The sequence below is a fragment of the Chelonoidis abingdonii genome, chromosome 3, assembly GCF_003597395.2.
Source record: "Chelonoidis abingdonii isolate Lonesome George chromosome 3, CheloAbing_2.0, whole genome shotgun sequence".
Lineage (NCBI taxonomy): Eukaryota > Metazoa > Chordata > Testudines > Testudinidae > Chelonoidis > Chelonoidis abingdonii.
The window spans coordinates 107,434,763-107,453,290 of NC_133771.1; the positions used below are offsets into that span (position 1 = coordinate 107,434,763).

The following is an 18,528-nucleotide window of genomic DNA, read 5'->3' on the forward strand; positions in this document are numbered from 1 at the left end:
TTATTTGGATTTTCTTTAGTTTAGAAAAATACTTGTATTTTTCATTATAGAGTTTCTGAATGGGTAACACTCATGTATATACAGTCAATTTATTAGATTATTGTTTTACATTAAATTAAAACGTGCTTCTTCCGTAAAAGTAAAATAGCATAGTGTGAACTCATGGCATTATCACAGGATAATATTTGATAAAATCCATCTGTCTTTAACTATAGGTCACTTTTCCATTGAATTATAGGGTCAGAACAAAGATGCTCAAACACATTCTCTGTAACAAATTTTTTCCTATGCTCATTTTAAAAGCTTCAGAACTCCTGCCATCAAGAGGTCAATATTGGAGAGTTCTCCAAGAACACCTACTCCATTCAAAAATGCGCTTGCAGCTCAAGAAATCAAATATGGCCCCTTGAAGATGCTGGTAAGAAAGAAATGGTGATAAAAGTCACTTTGATATTAGTGTGAAGGGGTTTCCTGAGACATAAACTATACATTTTGTTGCCTTTCAGCCTCAGACTCCAACTCATCTTGTAGAAGACCTGCACGATGTTATCAAACAAGAGTCTGATGAATCTGGAATTGTGTCTGGGCTACATGAAAGTGGAATCCCTTTGGTGAAGAAAATCAAACAAGAGGTAAGGCATAAAACTTTTACATGGGGCAACCTAAATCAGTTTCACAGAAAACGGTTCTATCAAAGTTATTTTCAATCAATCATATGTGTCTTTTTTTCCAGGTGAATTTCAAGATCTTAGTGCCTGAGCTAAATAATAAAATATATGAGCTAAATAATTACTACTAATAATATTAGTAAGACTACATTTTAGTCCTGGGTATTTTTTATAAAAGTAATGGACAAGTCATGGGCAGTAAACAAAAATTCACGGCCTGTGACCTGTCCATGACTTTTACTATATAACCCAAACTAAAACTTGGGCTGTGGGGGCCACACGGTCTGGGGGCACTGTGGGTGCTGGGGGGTGTGTGGCCTGGGACCCCCGCTGGTTCGGGGGGAGGGGTGCAGTGTTGGTGGGGCTTGCAGGCTCCTTATCTAGTTCCATGTCTTTGCAACTCTTAGGGGGAGGGTCAGCTGGGGTGCTCCCACCACAAGCGCCAACTCCACAGGCACAGCTTCCATTGGCTGGGAATTGCAGCCAATTGAAGCAGTGGGGGCAGTGCCTGCTGGCACGAGCAGAGCCTCCCTGGCCCTTTCGCCTAGCTGTGGAGACATGCCGGTGGGAGCCAGGACCCCTTCAAGGTAAGCGGGCCCCCCCATGCACCAACCTCCTGCCCCAGCCCTGAGGCTCCTCCCAAACACAAACTGCTGCAACTGGCCCAGGGGTTGCTTGACTCAGGCAACCTCTGAGCCAGCACTGGCCACTGCAGAAGTCACAGAGGTCACAGTCACAGAATCCGTGACTTCTGTGACCTCAATGACATACAGGCAGTCTTAGCAATTAGTACCCAAGTCATCTTCCATTGATTTCATTGGAAGTCTTTCTGTTGATTCTAGTGGGAGTTGGTTCAGGCTATTATAATGTGCATTATAATTTGCGTCTTATAAAGGTAAATTTATACAGAAATTTGGACTAATTTTTCTAATATTGGTGAAATATATAAAATAACCTAATGGGGACCAAACTACACAGAGTGACTTAGAAGGCCGGTGGTTTGAAAGTATCTCATTACATTAATTTATCATTTATGTGAAGTCCCAAAATACATGTTCTGTCACTACTTTTAAAAAAGAATTGCAACTTATATAAATAACTGAAAGTGGAACTAGTGAATATCTGAATACACATATTCAAAGATCTGTTATTTTTTAATTGAATATTTAAGAAGTTTTGGATGTAAAGAGCAAAATTGCTACAAAAGGCTAAACTGTGTGTTTGGATACCTGGACCCTGCAGACCAGTCCAGTTGCTGAGTAACATAAAGGATAAATATTCTAATGATAAACTAGACATTGTCTTATAACACATCATTGTACCTTTTCTGCTTCCAGGTGGAGTCTCCAACAGGTAAAGCTGGAAACTTCTTTTGCTCAAATCACTGGGAAGGGGAAAACCTGAACACTCAGCTCTTCACACATGCATCTACTATGGAAGATGTGCCCGTACGTACAAGTGTCCAAACTCTAGAACTCTTTCTTCATTTTTAATCCAGTATTCTTAACGGCAAGAGACAGAACAATTTACTTTTGAACTTCCTAACAGGAAAAGTATTGGTTCATTGTGTATGTAGTGCCATCTGCGTGTTTGTGTATTCTACACATATGTGAAAGACAAGGGGCAATTCTGGTCTTAATTAGACCTTTGTGACTCCCACTGAAGGCAGTGGGAGTTGCAGGCATTCAGATATAGGTGTGGCATTCCTGACTGTCTTGGTAAAAGGCATCCACTTATAAGAGAGCTAGCTCTACCTCTTTATAAAAGTGACTAAATCACAGAGTTAAAACTGGTAAAAGAAAAGAATTTCCACTTGGATCCCATTCTGGCAAAGCACGTGCTTATCTTTAAACTTCTGAGTAGTTCTATTCAGTTCATTAGGATTGTTCACGTGCTTAAAATAATGCTTAAGTGCTTTACTGGATCAGGGCCTTACTCTACACTTTATAATGCTGGTCTATAATCAGACTTCAGGGATGAGAGGGCCCAAGCTCCCTATGCAACAAGGCATACTATTATCTAACATGCAATTGAGGTGGGTCTGTTTTTAGAACACTTAAATGTTGTTCGTGGTCTTTCTAAATTGAGTGTTATGAAAATTCCTCTAAATATTCCCTTTTCTTTTTTTGTTTAGAATCTTCTTACTAGTTCCGTTTTAAGGATGCCAGTGTCAGAACAGGATGAAAGCATTCACAAAACATTTGCCATACCTAGAAACAGGCCATTGGCTAGTCCGTTGCAGGTAATTGATGTTCAGATATAAATCTCTCTTTATATGTATACTAGACATCTCTTACAGAATGATTTAACAAGTTTTCAGGTGCAGAGAGGTGATATGTTAAGATTAATTGACCAAGGTTTAGCAAACTTGAAGGCTTCACTTTATCTGTGCCTCACTTTATCTGCTTGTCCATTCAGTGATACTCCATACAATACAATGTTGCAGATTGGCACAGTCAAGCTATTCCTTTCTTAGCTGAAAATAAGATGATGCCAGAGATGCATGTTTAACTCTACCACTTGAAAACCTCTTAACTCCACAAGTCTTTTGTCCAGCTTTTGGTATTGGTCTCTCTTGACTGTATCAAATGTTTGTGTTTTACTGTAATTCGAATAAGGAAGGCTAGATACAGTAAGTGTTTACATATGTATGTTTTGCCAAATTTTAACAAATAAATCTTTAGCCTTTTAACATTCGAAAGAAACAACATAGGGCCTGATCCAATTAGGTCATGGGAAGTCTTCCCACTGATCTCTGTGTTCTTTGAATCAGGCCCTAGAAAACAACACTAAATAGTGAGGAAATTGAATAAAACAAGAATAAAGCACTTTATAGATACTGACTAATTAATCTTCCTTCACAGTGTTCATTTTTAAGGTAGATGGCTAAATAACATTATTCGCCTTTTACAGATGGGGAAAACCAAGGCAGAGATATTTAAGTGATTTGCCCAGTGCCAGAGCGTGCGTCATTGTTAGAGTGGGGATTAGAACCCCATAGTTCCTAGTTCTCAGGCATGTGTTCTACAGTATACCACTAATACTCCTGCCCTCCCTCTCCAGCCAGTAATAGCATGATTCAGCATTTATGAATCACCTTTACTTTAATTAATACAGATTAAGAATAGTTTTACAGATAAACAATCTACTTTTGAATTTGCATTAGTAGGATGTTGGTTATTTATTACAGTTCAACAAAGCAGCAAAATCTGCCTTTGATTAATCAGCTCAGACCATGGTGTATAAAGCAGTACATTAAAAGATCATAAGTCTGTCCATGTTTCTACATTTCAAATGTTAATAATATGTTAATGTCAGTAGTAGAACTGTGTGAGAACCAGAATTGCTACTTAGTAGGAAATTCCACAATTTCTCAATTTGTTTTCTTTCCAATTTGGAAAGAAAACAAAGAATTTAGAAATTTCCTGCAGAATCAAATTTTTGAAAAATTTTTGCTTTGAGCCAAACAAAAGTTTGTTTTGAAGCTGAGTTTTAAATATATATACACATTTAATAATATAAAATAAATTCCTAAGTGCAATTTTGTTTCAAAAAGTGTTCCATTCCAGCAATTAAATGGAACATTTTCACTGTATCAGAATGCTTCTTTTCCATATTCTTTTCTAAACCCAATTTCTTCAAAATCAACACATGCCAGTGCAAAGTTTCAATATGAACCAGAGGTTCCCACGTTTTTTTTCTGCATCTCCGTTCTTCATGGGAGTCACATATAGGCCTCTTCCCCAACTCCAGCCCGGCTGGGGAAGAAAGTGACTCACTGAGGGCAGAGGGCAGCTCATGTACAGAGTGGTGGCAGGACCCCAACAGGCACCTCATGCCTGTGGCAGCACAGACTGGAGCAGACTAGGGTCTTCACCCTCCTTGCCCAGAGCATCTTGTTCCTGCAGGCTCCAGAGGATTTAAAATATGCGGGGCTGTGGCCTGCCAGATATCCAGGACAGGACAGGACAGGACGGGGCAGGGCAGCAATAGGAAGAGCACACGGGGAGTCAGTCAGTCTGCAGTGGCCAGGGAACTGAGGAAAGGGAGAGCAACAGGCTCCTGCTGGGGCATGGCAGGACTGTGCTTTCTCTTCCCGTCCCCAACCGCTGGGAGCTTCCTGCCTGCTCTCCCTGCTGCAGACAGCCAGCCACCGCGCCTCTGATAACCTCATCAAGCCTTTGGAATTGCACCCTCCTTCCCAGTTTGACAATCAGCGGTTTAGACAAAAGAGCATTTTCTGGTGAAAAAGCATTCTGTCCAAAAAAAAAAAAAAATTCAGCACATTCTAGTCAATATGTATAAGATCAGGTTGCGTTACTGAGAGTTGACTAGCTAAATCCTGAACACGTCTATGGAAAAGTAAACCCCCACTGAATTTTAAGGTTCTAGGGTAATATTTTCCAAAATACCTAAATGAAATAGGAAACCTGCACCACACTTTCAAAAGACCAGCCGGGGAGCTTAAATTCATAACTTTGTTGGACACTAAAAATCATGGACTGAATAGAGACAGTGGATTTATGGCTTATTACAATACTCTATAATCCACTAACCCCTCTTTTTGTCCTATGACTACAGGCAGGGCCAGCGCTTTCATTTAGGTGACTTAGGCAGTTGCCTAGGGCGCCAGCATTATGGGGGGGGGGGGGGGCAGGCGGCTCCAGTGGAGCTGCCGCAGTCGTACCTGCGGAGGGTCTACTGGTCTCGCGGCTCCGGTGGACCTCCCGCAGGCATTTCTGCGGACGGTCCGCTGGTCCTGCAGCTCCGGTGGACCTGCTGCAGGCATTTCTGCGGACGGTCCGCTGGTCCCGCGGCTCCGATGGACCTGCCGCAGGCCTGCGGCAGCTTCACCAGAGCCGCGAGACCCGCGTGCAGGGCGGCGAAATGGCCCGGCGCCTGGGGCGCCAGAAACCCTGGCGCCGGTCCTGACTACAGGGGTGTTAATAGGCCACTCTACATTGAATGGTCCCTTAGAATATGTGCTAACTACTTATGCTAAACTATCTGTTTGCTCTTGCACTTAGCCGGGAGGCTTTTAGTACCTTTCCCAGACCTGAAGAAGAGTTCTGTGTAGCTTGAAAGCTTGTGTCTGTCACCAGCAAAAGTTGGTCCAGTAAAAGATATTACCTCACCCACCTTGTCTCCCTAAATGACATAGGAGCAAAAATCCCATTGAAAATCAGCACTTGAGCTCCTTAGTAGTTTTTGAAAATCCCTCCCCTAGTGACTTACAAAACATTACTGTCTGGTGAATGGGATATTTTGATCTTTGGAAATATTAAATCAAGTTACATTTCCTGTTTTGTCAAAGTAAATTTCTTTATAAACTATTATCATCCAAGGGGCTTATTCTTTTTTTTTTTCCTCCTTCCTCCTTTCTCCTTCCTGTGGGGAGTTTTGCTCTGTCTATGATTTAATATATCAGCCTAGCTTTGGCCTAATTTCAGTACAAAATCTTGACACATTTCCATCAGACAAAAATGCTATTGACTTCAGTGGGCATGAAGGATGCTCAGCAAGTGTTCAGCACCTCTCAGGATTTGACCAAAAGGGCATTTCACCTAAGTAGGGAAGGAAGAAAAACTGACTTAATAACTTAGCCTAATACTTAATAACCAGGAAACTGAAAGAAGAACTAGTAATAAAAAAAAAAACAAGTAGCTGATGAAGATATTGTAGAGAACCGGACCAGAACCGTTCCCTGCAGGACCCCACTTGATATGTTCTTCCAGCTTGATTTTGAACCACTGATAACTAGTCTCTGGGAACGATTTTATGCACTCACTTTGAAGTAGCTGTACCTGAACCTTTACTACCCAGCCGCTAGACCCCATCTCAAATGAACATCTTTGTTTATCTGAACACCCAGTTATCTGAAAGCTTTGGATGTCCCCCAGGTCATTCAGAGCGTTGTGTGCTTGGGCTTTATATGATTGGTAAATTTCACCCAGAGTCCATTCACAGTCATAATTCGAACAAAACTCCATTTCACTGCAGATGGAGTTTGCCTGAGTAAGGACTTCAAGAGATAAGACTTTGGGATAAGTCTACCTAGGCAAACTGATTCCCTTCAGTGGGATTTTGTCTTGAGTAAAGCCTGGCTCTGCAAAGCCTTTAGGATTTGGCTGTTCGAATGTAATACACATGCTTTTAAAGAACCTTTATATGTTCACCCAGTAGACTGACATATCCACTCTATCAGATAACAAGAAAGATCACAGAAATATACAATACCAGGGAAAGAAAATCAGGCTAAATCACAGACTGCACACCCAGTCCTGCAGTCCTCACTCTGACAAAACACATCACCTCATAGCAGCCATTTTAAAATATAAAACTTCTAAAAAAATTGATTTGTTTAGAAATAACAAAAGGAAACTACATGTTGTACAAGCCTTGCATGTTTAAACAGCACATCTTAAACCTTTAGCTCCCATCACTTTCCTCTTTTTAACCACAGACTGACACCCTTCAGTTTGAATTTCCTGACTTTCAATGGTTTATGTCACAATCTTAATTTTCTTTTAAAGAATGAGTTTAATGGAAGTTAAAAATACAGTTATTTCTACTCTGGGGCCTTGTTAGTCTTCTCCAAGGGCTATTGTTATAGTTGACAAGATCTTTAATTTTCTCCTTTTTCATTTTGTGGATCTTTCAGCATATTGAAGTTAGGCTAGAAAGCGAAACACATACACATGAGACAGCATATATAGCTTGCAGCAGAGGTCTTTGTGGAGAACCTGCTGGTGACTGGCTTTCTGGGGATATTGGGATCATAAGGCCATATGTTTCCCTCTGTTCCCAGAGTGAAGCAGGGAATCAGAACAGCGCTAATCCTGCTAGAAGGGTTGAAGTTTGTGTGGAAGGGAAATGTGGCCATGATATAGTATGTTTTCTGCTCATTGGGTAGCCCCCTCTCTCTGTTCTAGGCTGATACAAAGGCAACCTTGCTTCCTTCAGTTGTGCAAAGAAGAAGAGGTCAGAAGTCAGGGGACAATCAGTCTGTGCAACAGTGTTCTCTCTGGGCACCATAACTTAGGTGCCAAATGCATCAGAGGTGACTGCTGCCTTAGCAGCTGTGGTTCCTTCAAACAGTTTTCAGAGACCACAGAAGGGTTACAGGCACATGGCAGCAGAGAAGCCATTGCAGCATTATGAGCTAAGCTTTGAATTGAAAGAATGTAATCTAAAGGGGGAAGAAAAATCTACAGGGAAAATCCTGAAGTCTTTACTTGGAGACAAAATCTGACAAGTGCTCAGTGTTCGACCCAGGACAACTCTCATTGGTTCCAAATGTGAATTTTGCCTGAAACAGGGTTCCAGGTTTTGGCCCTATCACCACCAAATGCTTGTTCCTGGCATTGATATAATCCATGTAATAATAAAAGCCAGAGCGCTTTGACATTTTATTTTATTTAGCAAGAGTGGGTTACATATCTGTATAATTGGAAGAACAGCAGTTGGGGAGGGGATTGCTCAGTGCTCCAGTAAGAGCCAGTGTCTACACTGCAGTTAAACATCTGTGGCTGGCTCATGTCAGCTGACTTGGCCATGCCGGGCTTTGGGGCTGTAAAATGGCGGTATAGATGTTCAGGCTCAGGCTGCAGCCCATAGGGTCCCAGAGCCCAGGCTTCACCCAGAGCCCAAATGTCTACAGCACACTTTTATAGCCCTGCAAGCCCAATTCACCCAACACGGTTCAGCCACAGGTGTTTACTTGCAGTGTAGACATATCATTAATGCTACTTTATTGCTGCTACTTAAGCAAATTAGAACTGATTATTCCCTAAGCAAATGAAATAGAATTGGTTTACAGTAGCTTGACATCCGCATTAATCTTCACATGGAATTGATAAATAGCTAGTGAAAAAACATGCCTTGGTTCCAAATACTGATGAAATAGAAAAGCTTAAGGTTACCTTTGATGGGTATTATGTTCTGTTGGGGAAATGCTTTATTATGACATCTATTCTGTTGTTACTATTAAGTAAGGAGCTCTGCATTTCTACTGTAACCCCACGTTTAATGGCATGCTGTAACTCAGCTATAGGTGCCGATGTCCCCTCTCCCACCCACCCCTGGCCTCGCCTTTGCCATGCCTCTTCTTGTCTGTGTACCACCCTTGCCCCGCCCCCATTCCACCCCTTTCCCCTAAGTCCCCTGCCCGCCCTACCTCTTCTCTGCCTCCTCCCCTGAGCATGCTGCATCCCCATTCCTCCCCCTCCCTTCTAGAAAGTCCTAGCACTGCCAAACAGCTGTTAGGCAGTGGAGGGGGCGGGAAGCGCTGGGAGGGAGAGGAGCAGGGACGTGGTGCATTTGTAGGGGGAGAAGGAGGTGAAGAGGAGGGAGCTTGGCTGATGGGTGTGAAGCACCCACTAATTTTTCCCCATGGGTGCTCCAGCTGCGGGACACCCACAGAGTCGGCGCCTATGAAGTTAGTCATAAAATATCAGTATAGGTTGCAATTGGTCTCAGTACTCCACATACTCTTGAAGTAGACAAGGAGGGTAAAACACTGTCAGTAGTCTCACCCCTTAGAAAGTCTTTGACAGTTCTTTAATGTCAGAACAACTGGGCCAAATGCTGCTCAGATACACCTGTGCAAATGTAGAGGAATATCAATAACTTCAGTGAAGCGATTGCAGATTTTCACTGGCCTAACTGAGATCAGAATCTGGTCCAGGGAGCTTTAAATATATCTTCCAATATGTGTCTTTGCCCAAAGATTTTTATTATATTTCCGTCAGTGTAGTAGCTGTGTATTACGTGACTACAGAAGTGCTTGTTGTGAGTACCATTCTCAGCAAGTATAGTGTAGTAATGCTGAAAGAACGTTTTAAAAATACACAGCATAATATAAGGCAATTCATACCCTGGGTGCAGAAAGGCTAGTTCTGTCAGAAAAGCATCTTTGCACAGCCTTGTCTTGCCTTACTGTTCTGTTTTCTTTAAAGGATCCAAGTTTTTATTTAAAGTGCTTTAACAGTTTGTTTACAGTTCACTTCTGCCTGGGGCAGCTGTAGGCACGTTACAGGATAAGTGAGATAATTCTTCTGCCAAGAGAAGGATGTGCTGGTAGGATTACTGATACAAAAAATGAACCAAGGAGAATGACTTGGCTAGAATTATATGGGAACTCATGGTAGTATATATATTCTGTTTTTTTTCCATTATTCTAATTTAAAGAGGGAAAAAACTGTCAGTGAAAGAATAAAACTACTACTACAGAAATATTGTTAACAGAAGACTGAAAGAATTCTTAGCCATATGCAGACTTAAAGGCTGATCCAAAGCCCATTAGACTTCAGTGGGCTTTGGCTCATGCCCTAAAGCGACTAATTATGGCCCCAATCCTTTAGTCTTTGTGCAGCAAAACTCCTATTGATGTCAACAGTTTTGCCTCTGTAAGGCACTGTTAAGTGAGTTCCGAAACAGGGAAGATAATGAGGGCTCTCTAAAAAGTGTATTTTAGTGTCTGGTTCTGACCTGTTTCCTTTATGTCCCTAGCTTTCTGCTCACCCCCTATCCCTTTCTTTTAATCTTTTGATGTGAATGTTAGGCACTGCTTTCTGCACTCATGTTGAAATTCTCTTGCAGCTGAGACCTATTGACACACTTGCTGATCTGGTGGCATGGAAAGAGCCGTTCATTGTGCTTCTCAGACTTCAAGTTGCTTTTCCCTCTTTACAAAGTGGCTTCTTGGACTTCTGTCTCACATCCGGAAATATGCTCTGCCTGGGTTGTGAGACCTAGCGATCTGTGCCAAGAGTGGAAGTAGAGTTGCTCGAGTTCAGATGACTTTAACACATGCCTCCAGAAGTGAGCTGCAAGGCTGGCAGAGCAAAGGCATTGTGCTTTGTTAGGGGCTTGTTCTAACATTTTTAAAACATTATCTGAATAGCAAACCACAAGAGTGAAAACCTTAATAGAAATCACACGGGTACTTTGGTCCAAATTCTGTGGTCCTTATTCAAACAAAACTCATACTGACTTGTACTGGACTAAAGAATTTGACTCTTCACTTGTGCTTTGTGTGTGTGTGTGAGAAATTAATGAAGTCTAAATTTCTAGTACAAGTAGAAAACATATTAGAAGTCAAACTCTACCATCATGTCTATAGAGCAAAGCTCATACAAGTCACTTTAAACTGAAGTATGTTGTGCATCCATTGAATTCTCCTATACCCCTCATAATATTTTGTGCCTGATCCAACTCTTCTTCCTCATTGTAGCATGGGAGACAACAGACACCAAAAGTAAGGCTTGGTAATGTTTCATTGGATTCTTCCATCTTGACGCACACGTAAATGAAGGCCAGTGTGGTGAAAATGTTATTTAATGCCTTTAAGTGGAATAACCGACATGTAACAGCCTGCTGAGATATGGAGATGGCAAGATACCTGATTTTTTAACACATACATCTGTTAATGCAAAAAGTCCACTGTAAATACCTTACATTCAAGAATAGTTTATGAAATTGGGACACTGTCTGCATGATTCTAGTTCCATTTTTAAAAAATTGTCAGCTTGTGACAGATGGAATCTTGCTCCCATATGTTTTCAGCTATTTAAAGGAAGACTGAACCCACTTTAGTAGACCAGCACATTGAAACTTCAGAAGCTCATAAGGAAAAGGGACACATACTTTTGTCTTTTAAAACATCAGACTTCTGGAATGACCAAACAGGGGAAAGTTTTCTTTCAACTGTTTACTAGAGACCAAATTTGACCCTATAGTAAAATCAGTGGTGTTACACCAAAGATTAATTTGACTTTTGTGAGAAAATCCAGATATGTGGGGGGTAAAAATTTCACAAGCACCTAAGTCACCTAAACCCCATTGAAAGTCAGTGTAACTTAGGCTAGTAAATGACTTAGGTGCTTTTGAAAATTGTACACTAGAAGCTGTTTACCTAAAACATATGAGGAAGTTACAGCATTTTGTGGCATGTCAGATGCACGTCTGTGAAGTGAAAAGTATGTCACACCTGCTTTTTGGCTGTGGTACGTAATCTAGACGGAGTCACACCACAAGGTGTATGACAAGATGAGGTTGGGTCGAACTAGGTGTCTAACATGTCTCTCTTCACAGATACATGGAGAGCCTAATGATTTCATGCCTGACCTAGCACTCCTTCTGGGTGTGGGACTTTACTGGAAGTCAGTGGGAGTTTTGCATGCAAAAAGACTGTAGAATCACACCCAGCATTTGGAATCTAAAAATAAATGGGCAAAGGCAAAAAAATAAATTAAAAAAGAAAAATCTAGATATAAAGAAAACAACTCTTATCTGATGTGCGCCAGCCTTCACCTGGATCACATTGCTTATATTTTGTATCCCTTTCCCTCCACTGGTCATATATTCTCTCTCCTTTGGATTATAAGCCCCTTTTGGGCAAGGAGTATGTCTTCCTATGTGTTTGTACAGCACCCTGCACAGCAAGGTTTTTATTGGGATATTTGTTAAATGTTATCTAGGATAACACATTTATGTGATCTTTCAAATTATATACTGGTTCCTTGGCTTTCCGCATCAAATCTAAATGTGTCTCAGATAACATTGTTCCCAGTTAGGATAATATTCTATATAAATTCAGGTTAGAGACTAACTAAGGAGCCTATTATGTGTTCAGTAGGCCAAAACAAGTACCTTAAACAGCACATGCTTTAAGCTAGAGTCCTAGAATTAGGGCAGATAATGACCATGTAATTGAGCAGTGTGGATCTTGAAATGTACAAGATGCTGCATGTTGCAGGCAAAGGAGGATTCGTGTTTGTTTCTGCTGATTTGGTCACACTTTTAGATCTTCAGGCAATCAGGAAATCCACCAACTTGTTGTCAACAACAGGACAGTTCCCCTCTTAGCAAACAATTTCGAATCAAGTAATTATGTTTAGAACACATGGAAATTTGTATGGCTAGCACTGCCTCATAAAGCAGTTATGTGTTTAGATGGTAAATTGCCCTAGCAAAAGTGTTAGTTTGAACAACAAAAATAGATCAGAGGAAAAATATGTGTATGTTAGTAAATTCCAGGAGCTGAAATTCCTACACTTCTTGTGGCTCACGGCAATGAAAAACATTTCACCCCAATAGTGAGTAAACAAACACACTGTGTGCAGCCCTCACAGTGGATATGCTTATCTTACTGTAACACTGTATTGAATAGTCTCCAATTCCTGTAAATAAGCCAAAAACTGAAATGTCTTAAATTATAATTAACTTGTTATTTCTGTTGAAAGCCAGTTCTCCCCCTCCTCCTTTTTGTTAAAGTGGATCTACGACTGGGTATGTGCTAATCACTACACACAGGTAAAAGTGGCTAAGAAGGTTGAACTATGTGTTAGCTGCTGTCATGATCATCAAATCTGGTTGAGGGGTGCAGAGGCAGGTAGAATCTGTCTTTATAGAATAAAAATCCAGCAGGAATTTACAGGCGCCTGTAGTTTTTAATCTGTCAGAACTATTTTTAACCTGCAAAGAACTTCTGTAGTTAGGCCTTTACTCGAAAGGCAAGAGAAGGGAACTCTCTGAAGATACTCTTGTACAGAGGAAGGATAGCCTTCTAAGTTTCAGGAGATCTGAGTTCCATTCCCTGCTCTACCTGTTTGATAATAAATCATTTAATCTCTTTCTCTGCCTCAGTTACCCATCTGTAAAATGGAATAATGTTTCCTTTGTATATCTTATCTAATTAGATGTTAAATTCTTCAGGGCAGAGCACTGTCTCCTAGTATGTTTGTATAGTGTGTAGCACCCTGGGGTCTGATCTGAGTTGGAGCCTGGAGGTGCTACCATGATACAAAAAAATAAATAATATTCTACCAGACCCTAACTTCTCTCCTTGTTTTTAAAATTTAGCATCTGAGCAATGCCTGGGAATCAGCTTCCTGTGGGAAGATAGAGGATCAGATGATCCTGACCGAGCAAGCACGCAAATACATGAATGCATTTTCAGCCCGGACTCTGGTTATGTAAAGGGTCTACAGACAAGCATTATGGTTTTCAAAACACTTCAAGTTGACCTGGAATTCACCATTCCTCTACATGAAAACTTTTCATGAATGGGAGAAGAACATATTTTTGTTGTGGTACAACAGTTGGGAGCAGCACAAAGTGCATTTAGTCACTGAGCATATTCTTGTTGGATTTCACCCAACTTAAAAGGATTTTTTTAAAATAAATGACACTTGCCTAAATTATTAGGTATTGAATTTTAATCAATTAATTATTATCTTAATGCAGACTTTTAAAAATCAAGTGATTTTTTTTGTATTTTCTCAGATCAAGCAGACATAATACACCAGTATTGTTATTTCAGTGATGAAATGTGTGGGGTTTTTATAAAGAGCAGGTACTCAGACAGTTTTATTCTAAATCACTGAACAAAATGCATTGGTATAAATACTGCAATAAAAAGCATTACTACAAACGCTAGTCTATACAAAGGGGGAAAACTGATCAAGATTGTGAATGCTCAAAAATCCATACCGTTTGAAGTACTATTTGATTTTTTATGGTTCTAGACCACTTATACATTGTGTGTTTCTGTTTTGGGGGGATTTTTATTAGCTTGCTTTAAAAATTATTACTGTATGAAACATAGATTTATGAGAACAAATTATATTTTTATTCAGTAATTTAATTTTGTAAATGCCAAATGGATACTGTGTTTTGCTGCTATGGACTTTAGCATGTAGAAGTGCTGCTAGTGTAAAAGGGGCAGTAGAGCTTTATATGGAAAGAAAACAAACTTTGGTGTTAGCTACTTGACTATGCACTAGCATTTCAGACCTTCTTATTTTATTTTTTTATATATTTACTTCCCCCCCATCCCTGCCCCCTTTTTATAAGCAATACTTTTGAACACTGTTCCTGGGAGATTTCTTTTTTATTTTTTGTCTGGTTGTGTTTTGTTTCTCACTGGTTTGTAAGAACATGCATTGCACCTTCATATGTTTGGGAGAACGCTGTCTTGTTCATGTCATCTGTTTCGTTCCATGTTTAGCCTAATTGTTCCCTAACTTGGGTTTCATGTACTGAATCAAGTTCTTAGAAATGTATGGTTCTTTATACTGCCGTACCAAACCTCTACTGATATGGCAAGGACACTGATTTTTTTTGTTTTTAATAAGACTCTGACTTTGCTGCCTTAATAGCATTTGGTGCAGCTTCCTCTGCACTTAATTTTTGATATGACAATGTACTTACTGCCTTGTAGATAAATAAAGTGTGTCTTTTTTTTTTACTTAAATTCGCTTAGTCTCTGAAACTTGCTCATATTAAACATTATTGTCAGAAATAATATTGCCACCAACAAGTCAACGGGACTTTTTCCATTGAGGCCAATGGGACAATTAGATGAGTAAGCATTGGCAGGCTGGGCTCTGCCTCAGTCCAGTATACAGTAGTAGTATATTCTTAGTAGCATTCTAAGGGGATGGCTTTGTTCCAGGGTGACCAGATAGCAAGTGTGAAAAATTGGGACGGAGGTGGGGGGTAATAGGAGCCTATATAGGAAAAAACTCCAAATATCAGGACTGTCCCTATAAAATCAGGGCATCTGGTCACCCTGCTTTGTTCAGACCTAAAGGGCCTCATCCTGGTGCACAGTCAACACTCTCAACTCTTACTGACCTTTATGGGAGTCAAGGATGCACAGCGTAGAGCAGATTCAGGCCCGAAAGCTACAGCCACACCAAAAAAGATTAATCTTAGCAACTTCTATGCAAAACTGGTACTCTTCTGGGATACTGACGTTTGTGTGTGTCCTCCCGTTTGAGATTGGCATACCAGATGCAATAAAAGCAGTGTATGCTGGGTGCATATACTCCAGCAGGACGTCCATGTGTACTTTTTACACGGCTCAACAAACCAGAGATCAAAATCTAACCCAAAACCTCTACTGAGTTTCATGGATAAGTGATCAGGCCTGTAGGGCCAGATCCAGGAAAGTGCAGAGGAGAATCACCCTCCCTAGATTTAGCTGGAAATGAGGGCACTCTGCCCTTGCTCTATCAGCTTTTCAATAAATGCTATCATACAAGTTACTATTAAACCGATTGTTCATCTTACTTAACACCAGGTGCTAAAATTCAAGTTGATGCAGGCATTCCAGAGATACACTGGTGTAAAGGGGAGCAGAATTTGGCTCCATCTGAGAGACAATTTAACATAATTTGAGACCCAACCTACTAAGTCTCTAAGACCCAGGGATAAGCTCCACACCCTGACTCCAGCTGCTTTACGTTGAGGGGTGGAGCAGTGTAAAGGAGCCCTTAGAGCCCACATCCCCTTGGGGGAGGATTTTCCCAGTACGGGCACTGGGGTAGACAGCCGTAAGGCTGCCATTCAAGGATGCCCCTTGCAAGCCTTGGGACATGTGTATGCTGCTGTGGGAGGGGTATGGCAGGGTGGGCCCCTGACACTAGCGCTGCAGCAGTTGCAGGGAATGCTGCAGCCCATAGGGCAGCCCGGCGAGACTTGTCATAATTTAGACAGGTTCCCAGGGCAGCCTAAGTTACTTGGAGGGCCTCTCCAGTCCCCAAACAGCCCAGTGTAATAAAAGATCAAAAGATGGCTTGAAGTGACCTTAGCTGCCTTCTTTCTGTGCTGTGATTCTAAGCTGTGCGCACAGTTTCTCGCCCAGGTCATGTGCACCTTCAGAGGCGCAGTCCAGGGAAAGGAGAGGACAAATGTGGCTTTACAGCCCCCTGTGCGGAGCCTGCATTTTTGGGTGCTTTTGGCCCCTGGTGTAAGTAGAAGCAGCCACAGGCCAGCGTAGGGCTGCTTATGTCAGCCTTACAATGCCCACGCACTGGGGGAATTGCTCATTCTGCGGCTTATTTACTGTCTTTGTAGTCTGCTAGAGTGGGGGACAGCACTGACCCTCCGCTGTAGATTTGGGGGCATGAAATTGTATACACAAAATGAGAGAGGGGGCTGCAGGATTTCATGGACTGCTGCTTCAGCAATGCTAAAGTGTTTTGTTTGTGGCATGTTACAGCTTAAGTAAGGCGGCAAAGCTAAAACAACCCCAGACTTACGCTGGGTCTCGCATTTCACTGAGAAGCCTGCCCCTGGCCGTGAAGGTCTACTGTCCTAACTGCAAAGCAGTGGCAGTTTTAGAGAACACATTACAGTAACCACCTAGCCAGGGTTTAGCTAAATGGAGAATCTGGAGGTTTGTTCTGGAAATACCCAGTATTGGAACCTTCTTTAAGCAGAGGAGTAATCGCCCTAACATGGCATGCAAAAATCATTTTAATGGGTGCCTTATGTATGATGATTTATGTAGGGAAACTCTTCCTTTTTCTTTTCATTCCTTTTATTGACAATGCAAAACACCCAGCAGATTAGGCCAGATTTGCATAGAATTCTGCATGCATGTGGATCTTGGAATGAACAAGGGAACAGGCTTTGTTTGAATACTGTGGCCCACATATTTGATTATTTATTTTTTTCCTACCAATTTTCACTGTGCTTGCTTTGCAAAATAAGGGTTAAATCCTGCTTGCCGTGCTCATCTGAACAGTTCCCTTGCGTCAAATTCTGCTCAAAGGGTAAAACACACCCCTTTGCAGAGGCTCAGCATAAGTCCTATGCATTAGTTAGGTATCATTCAAACCCTCTCTTGAGGATGTGAGTGGTCTTTGCTAGAGGTAATTGGCTTTGTGCCAGTTCAGCTTCTGCACATGGGTGAATTTATCTCAGACTGTTGGAAATATGGAGTCACGCCAGCAAAGCCAGCAGTGTATGTGAAAGTAGAATTTGGCCCACTGAGGTTCAATCAAGTTATTCTGTATTTCTAGTTTAACAGCAGAATTTGGCTCAAACATCTATCAACCATTTTACAGCCCTGCAATTATAGGTTCATAATGTCACCAGTGTGAAGGCTTTTGAATTTTGCAAAGAATTATATATATATATATTATTTAAGCAGGTGGCACTAATTTCAAAGTGTTATTTTGTCTCAAGTAGAGGGGTTTTTTATTTTAAAAAAAGAGGCAGAGGAGCAGTGAAACAGTAACAGAAAATACCAGCACATGAAGCAGTTTTCCAGCTGGCTTTGCAATTTTCTAACTTTCCTCATTACATTGTTCCAGAATAGTGCACTTTCTATGCAAGAGGTTCCAGGTTCAAATCCTGGACAAGACTCGACTTTGTGAGAGCTCCCATCCTGGACTGCGGATCTCCAGAACTAAAAAGTATAAAAGTCTGTACAGCTTGAGCTATGGAGCCACTCTCTACTAGCTAGTGGCTGTAACAGATTCACATCTGCAGTGGGTCAGACACCACAGGAGACCCATAACACAAACTGACCACTGGGTGGGTTACATCTCACTACAAAAAGCTGGAAGAAATATATTTCCCAGGTAATCATTATTTTTACCCTCACTCTCTTGGTCCTATGTACTCTCCCTACCCATTCTTTTGGCCTTGCTCCTTCACCTTGGCAGGCCAGGCAAGTGGTTGACTCTAGAGCAGTTGTGTTGAACCATTTTTTGTTTTATTTGTGGACCCCTACAATTTTTTGAATGACGATACAGACCTCTTTGGAAATCTTAGACACAGTCTGCGGGTCCATGGACCACAGGTTGAAAACCCACTGCTCTGGAGCAAACCACAACCCCACATTGTCAATCATTTAAGCCATTTAAGTTCATCCACCTTTTCTACCTTCCCCTTCTCCAGATTAAATTCTGTATCTAAATTATTCCCCTACGCAGGGGGCAGAGGAGGAAGGATTTAGTTTATACAGTAAAGAAGAAAGAAAACATGTAAATACTATTAAAAGATTTCAGCTTGGGAAACAATCAATTACCAATTAGGAGTTAAGGAAAGTAAGTATTATGGT

General features: G+C 41.2%; 1 protein-coding gene across 9 annotated transcripts in view; it reads left to right on the plus strand.

Annotated features, from left to right (window-relative positions):
* MYB (MYB proto-oncogene, transcription factor) overlaps positions 1 to 14,917 on the plus strand; it is a 30,788-nt gene extending 15,871 nt beyond the window's left edge. For all 9 annotated transcript variants that reach the window (XM_032783932.2, XM_032783926.2, XM_032783933.2 and 6 more), the window contains 5 exons: positions 304 to 418; positions 507 to 632; positions 2,006 to 2,116; positions 2,803 to 2,910; positions 13,533 to 14,917. In XM_032783932.2, the coding sequence (XP_032639823.1) occupies positions 304 to 418; positions 507 to 632; positions 2,006 to 2,116; positions 2,803 to 2,910; positions 13,533 to 13,649 (577 nt within the window). In that variant the 3' untranslated portion in view covers positions 13,650 to 14,917. The remainder of the gene's footprint in view (positions 1 to 303; positions 419 to 506; positions 633 to 2,005; positions 2,117 to 2,802; positions 2,911 to 13,532) is intronic.
* Positions 14,918 to 18,528: the final 3,611 nt, after the last annotated feature.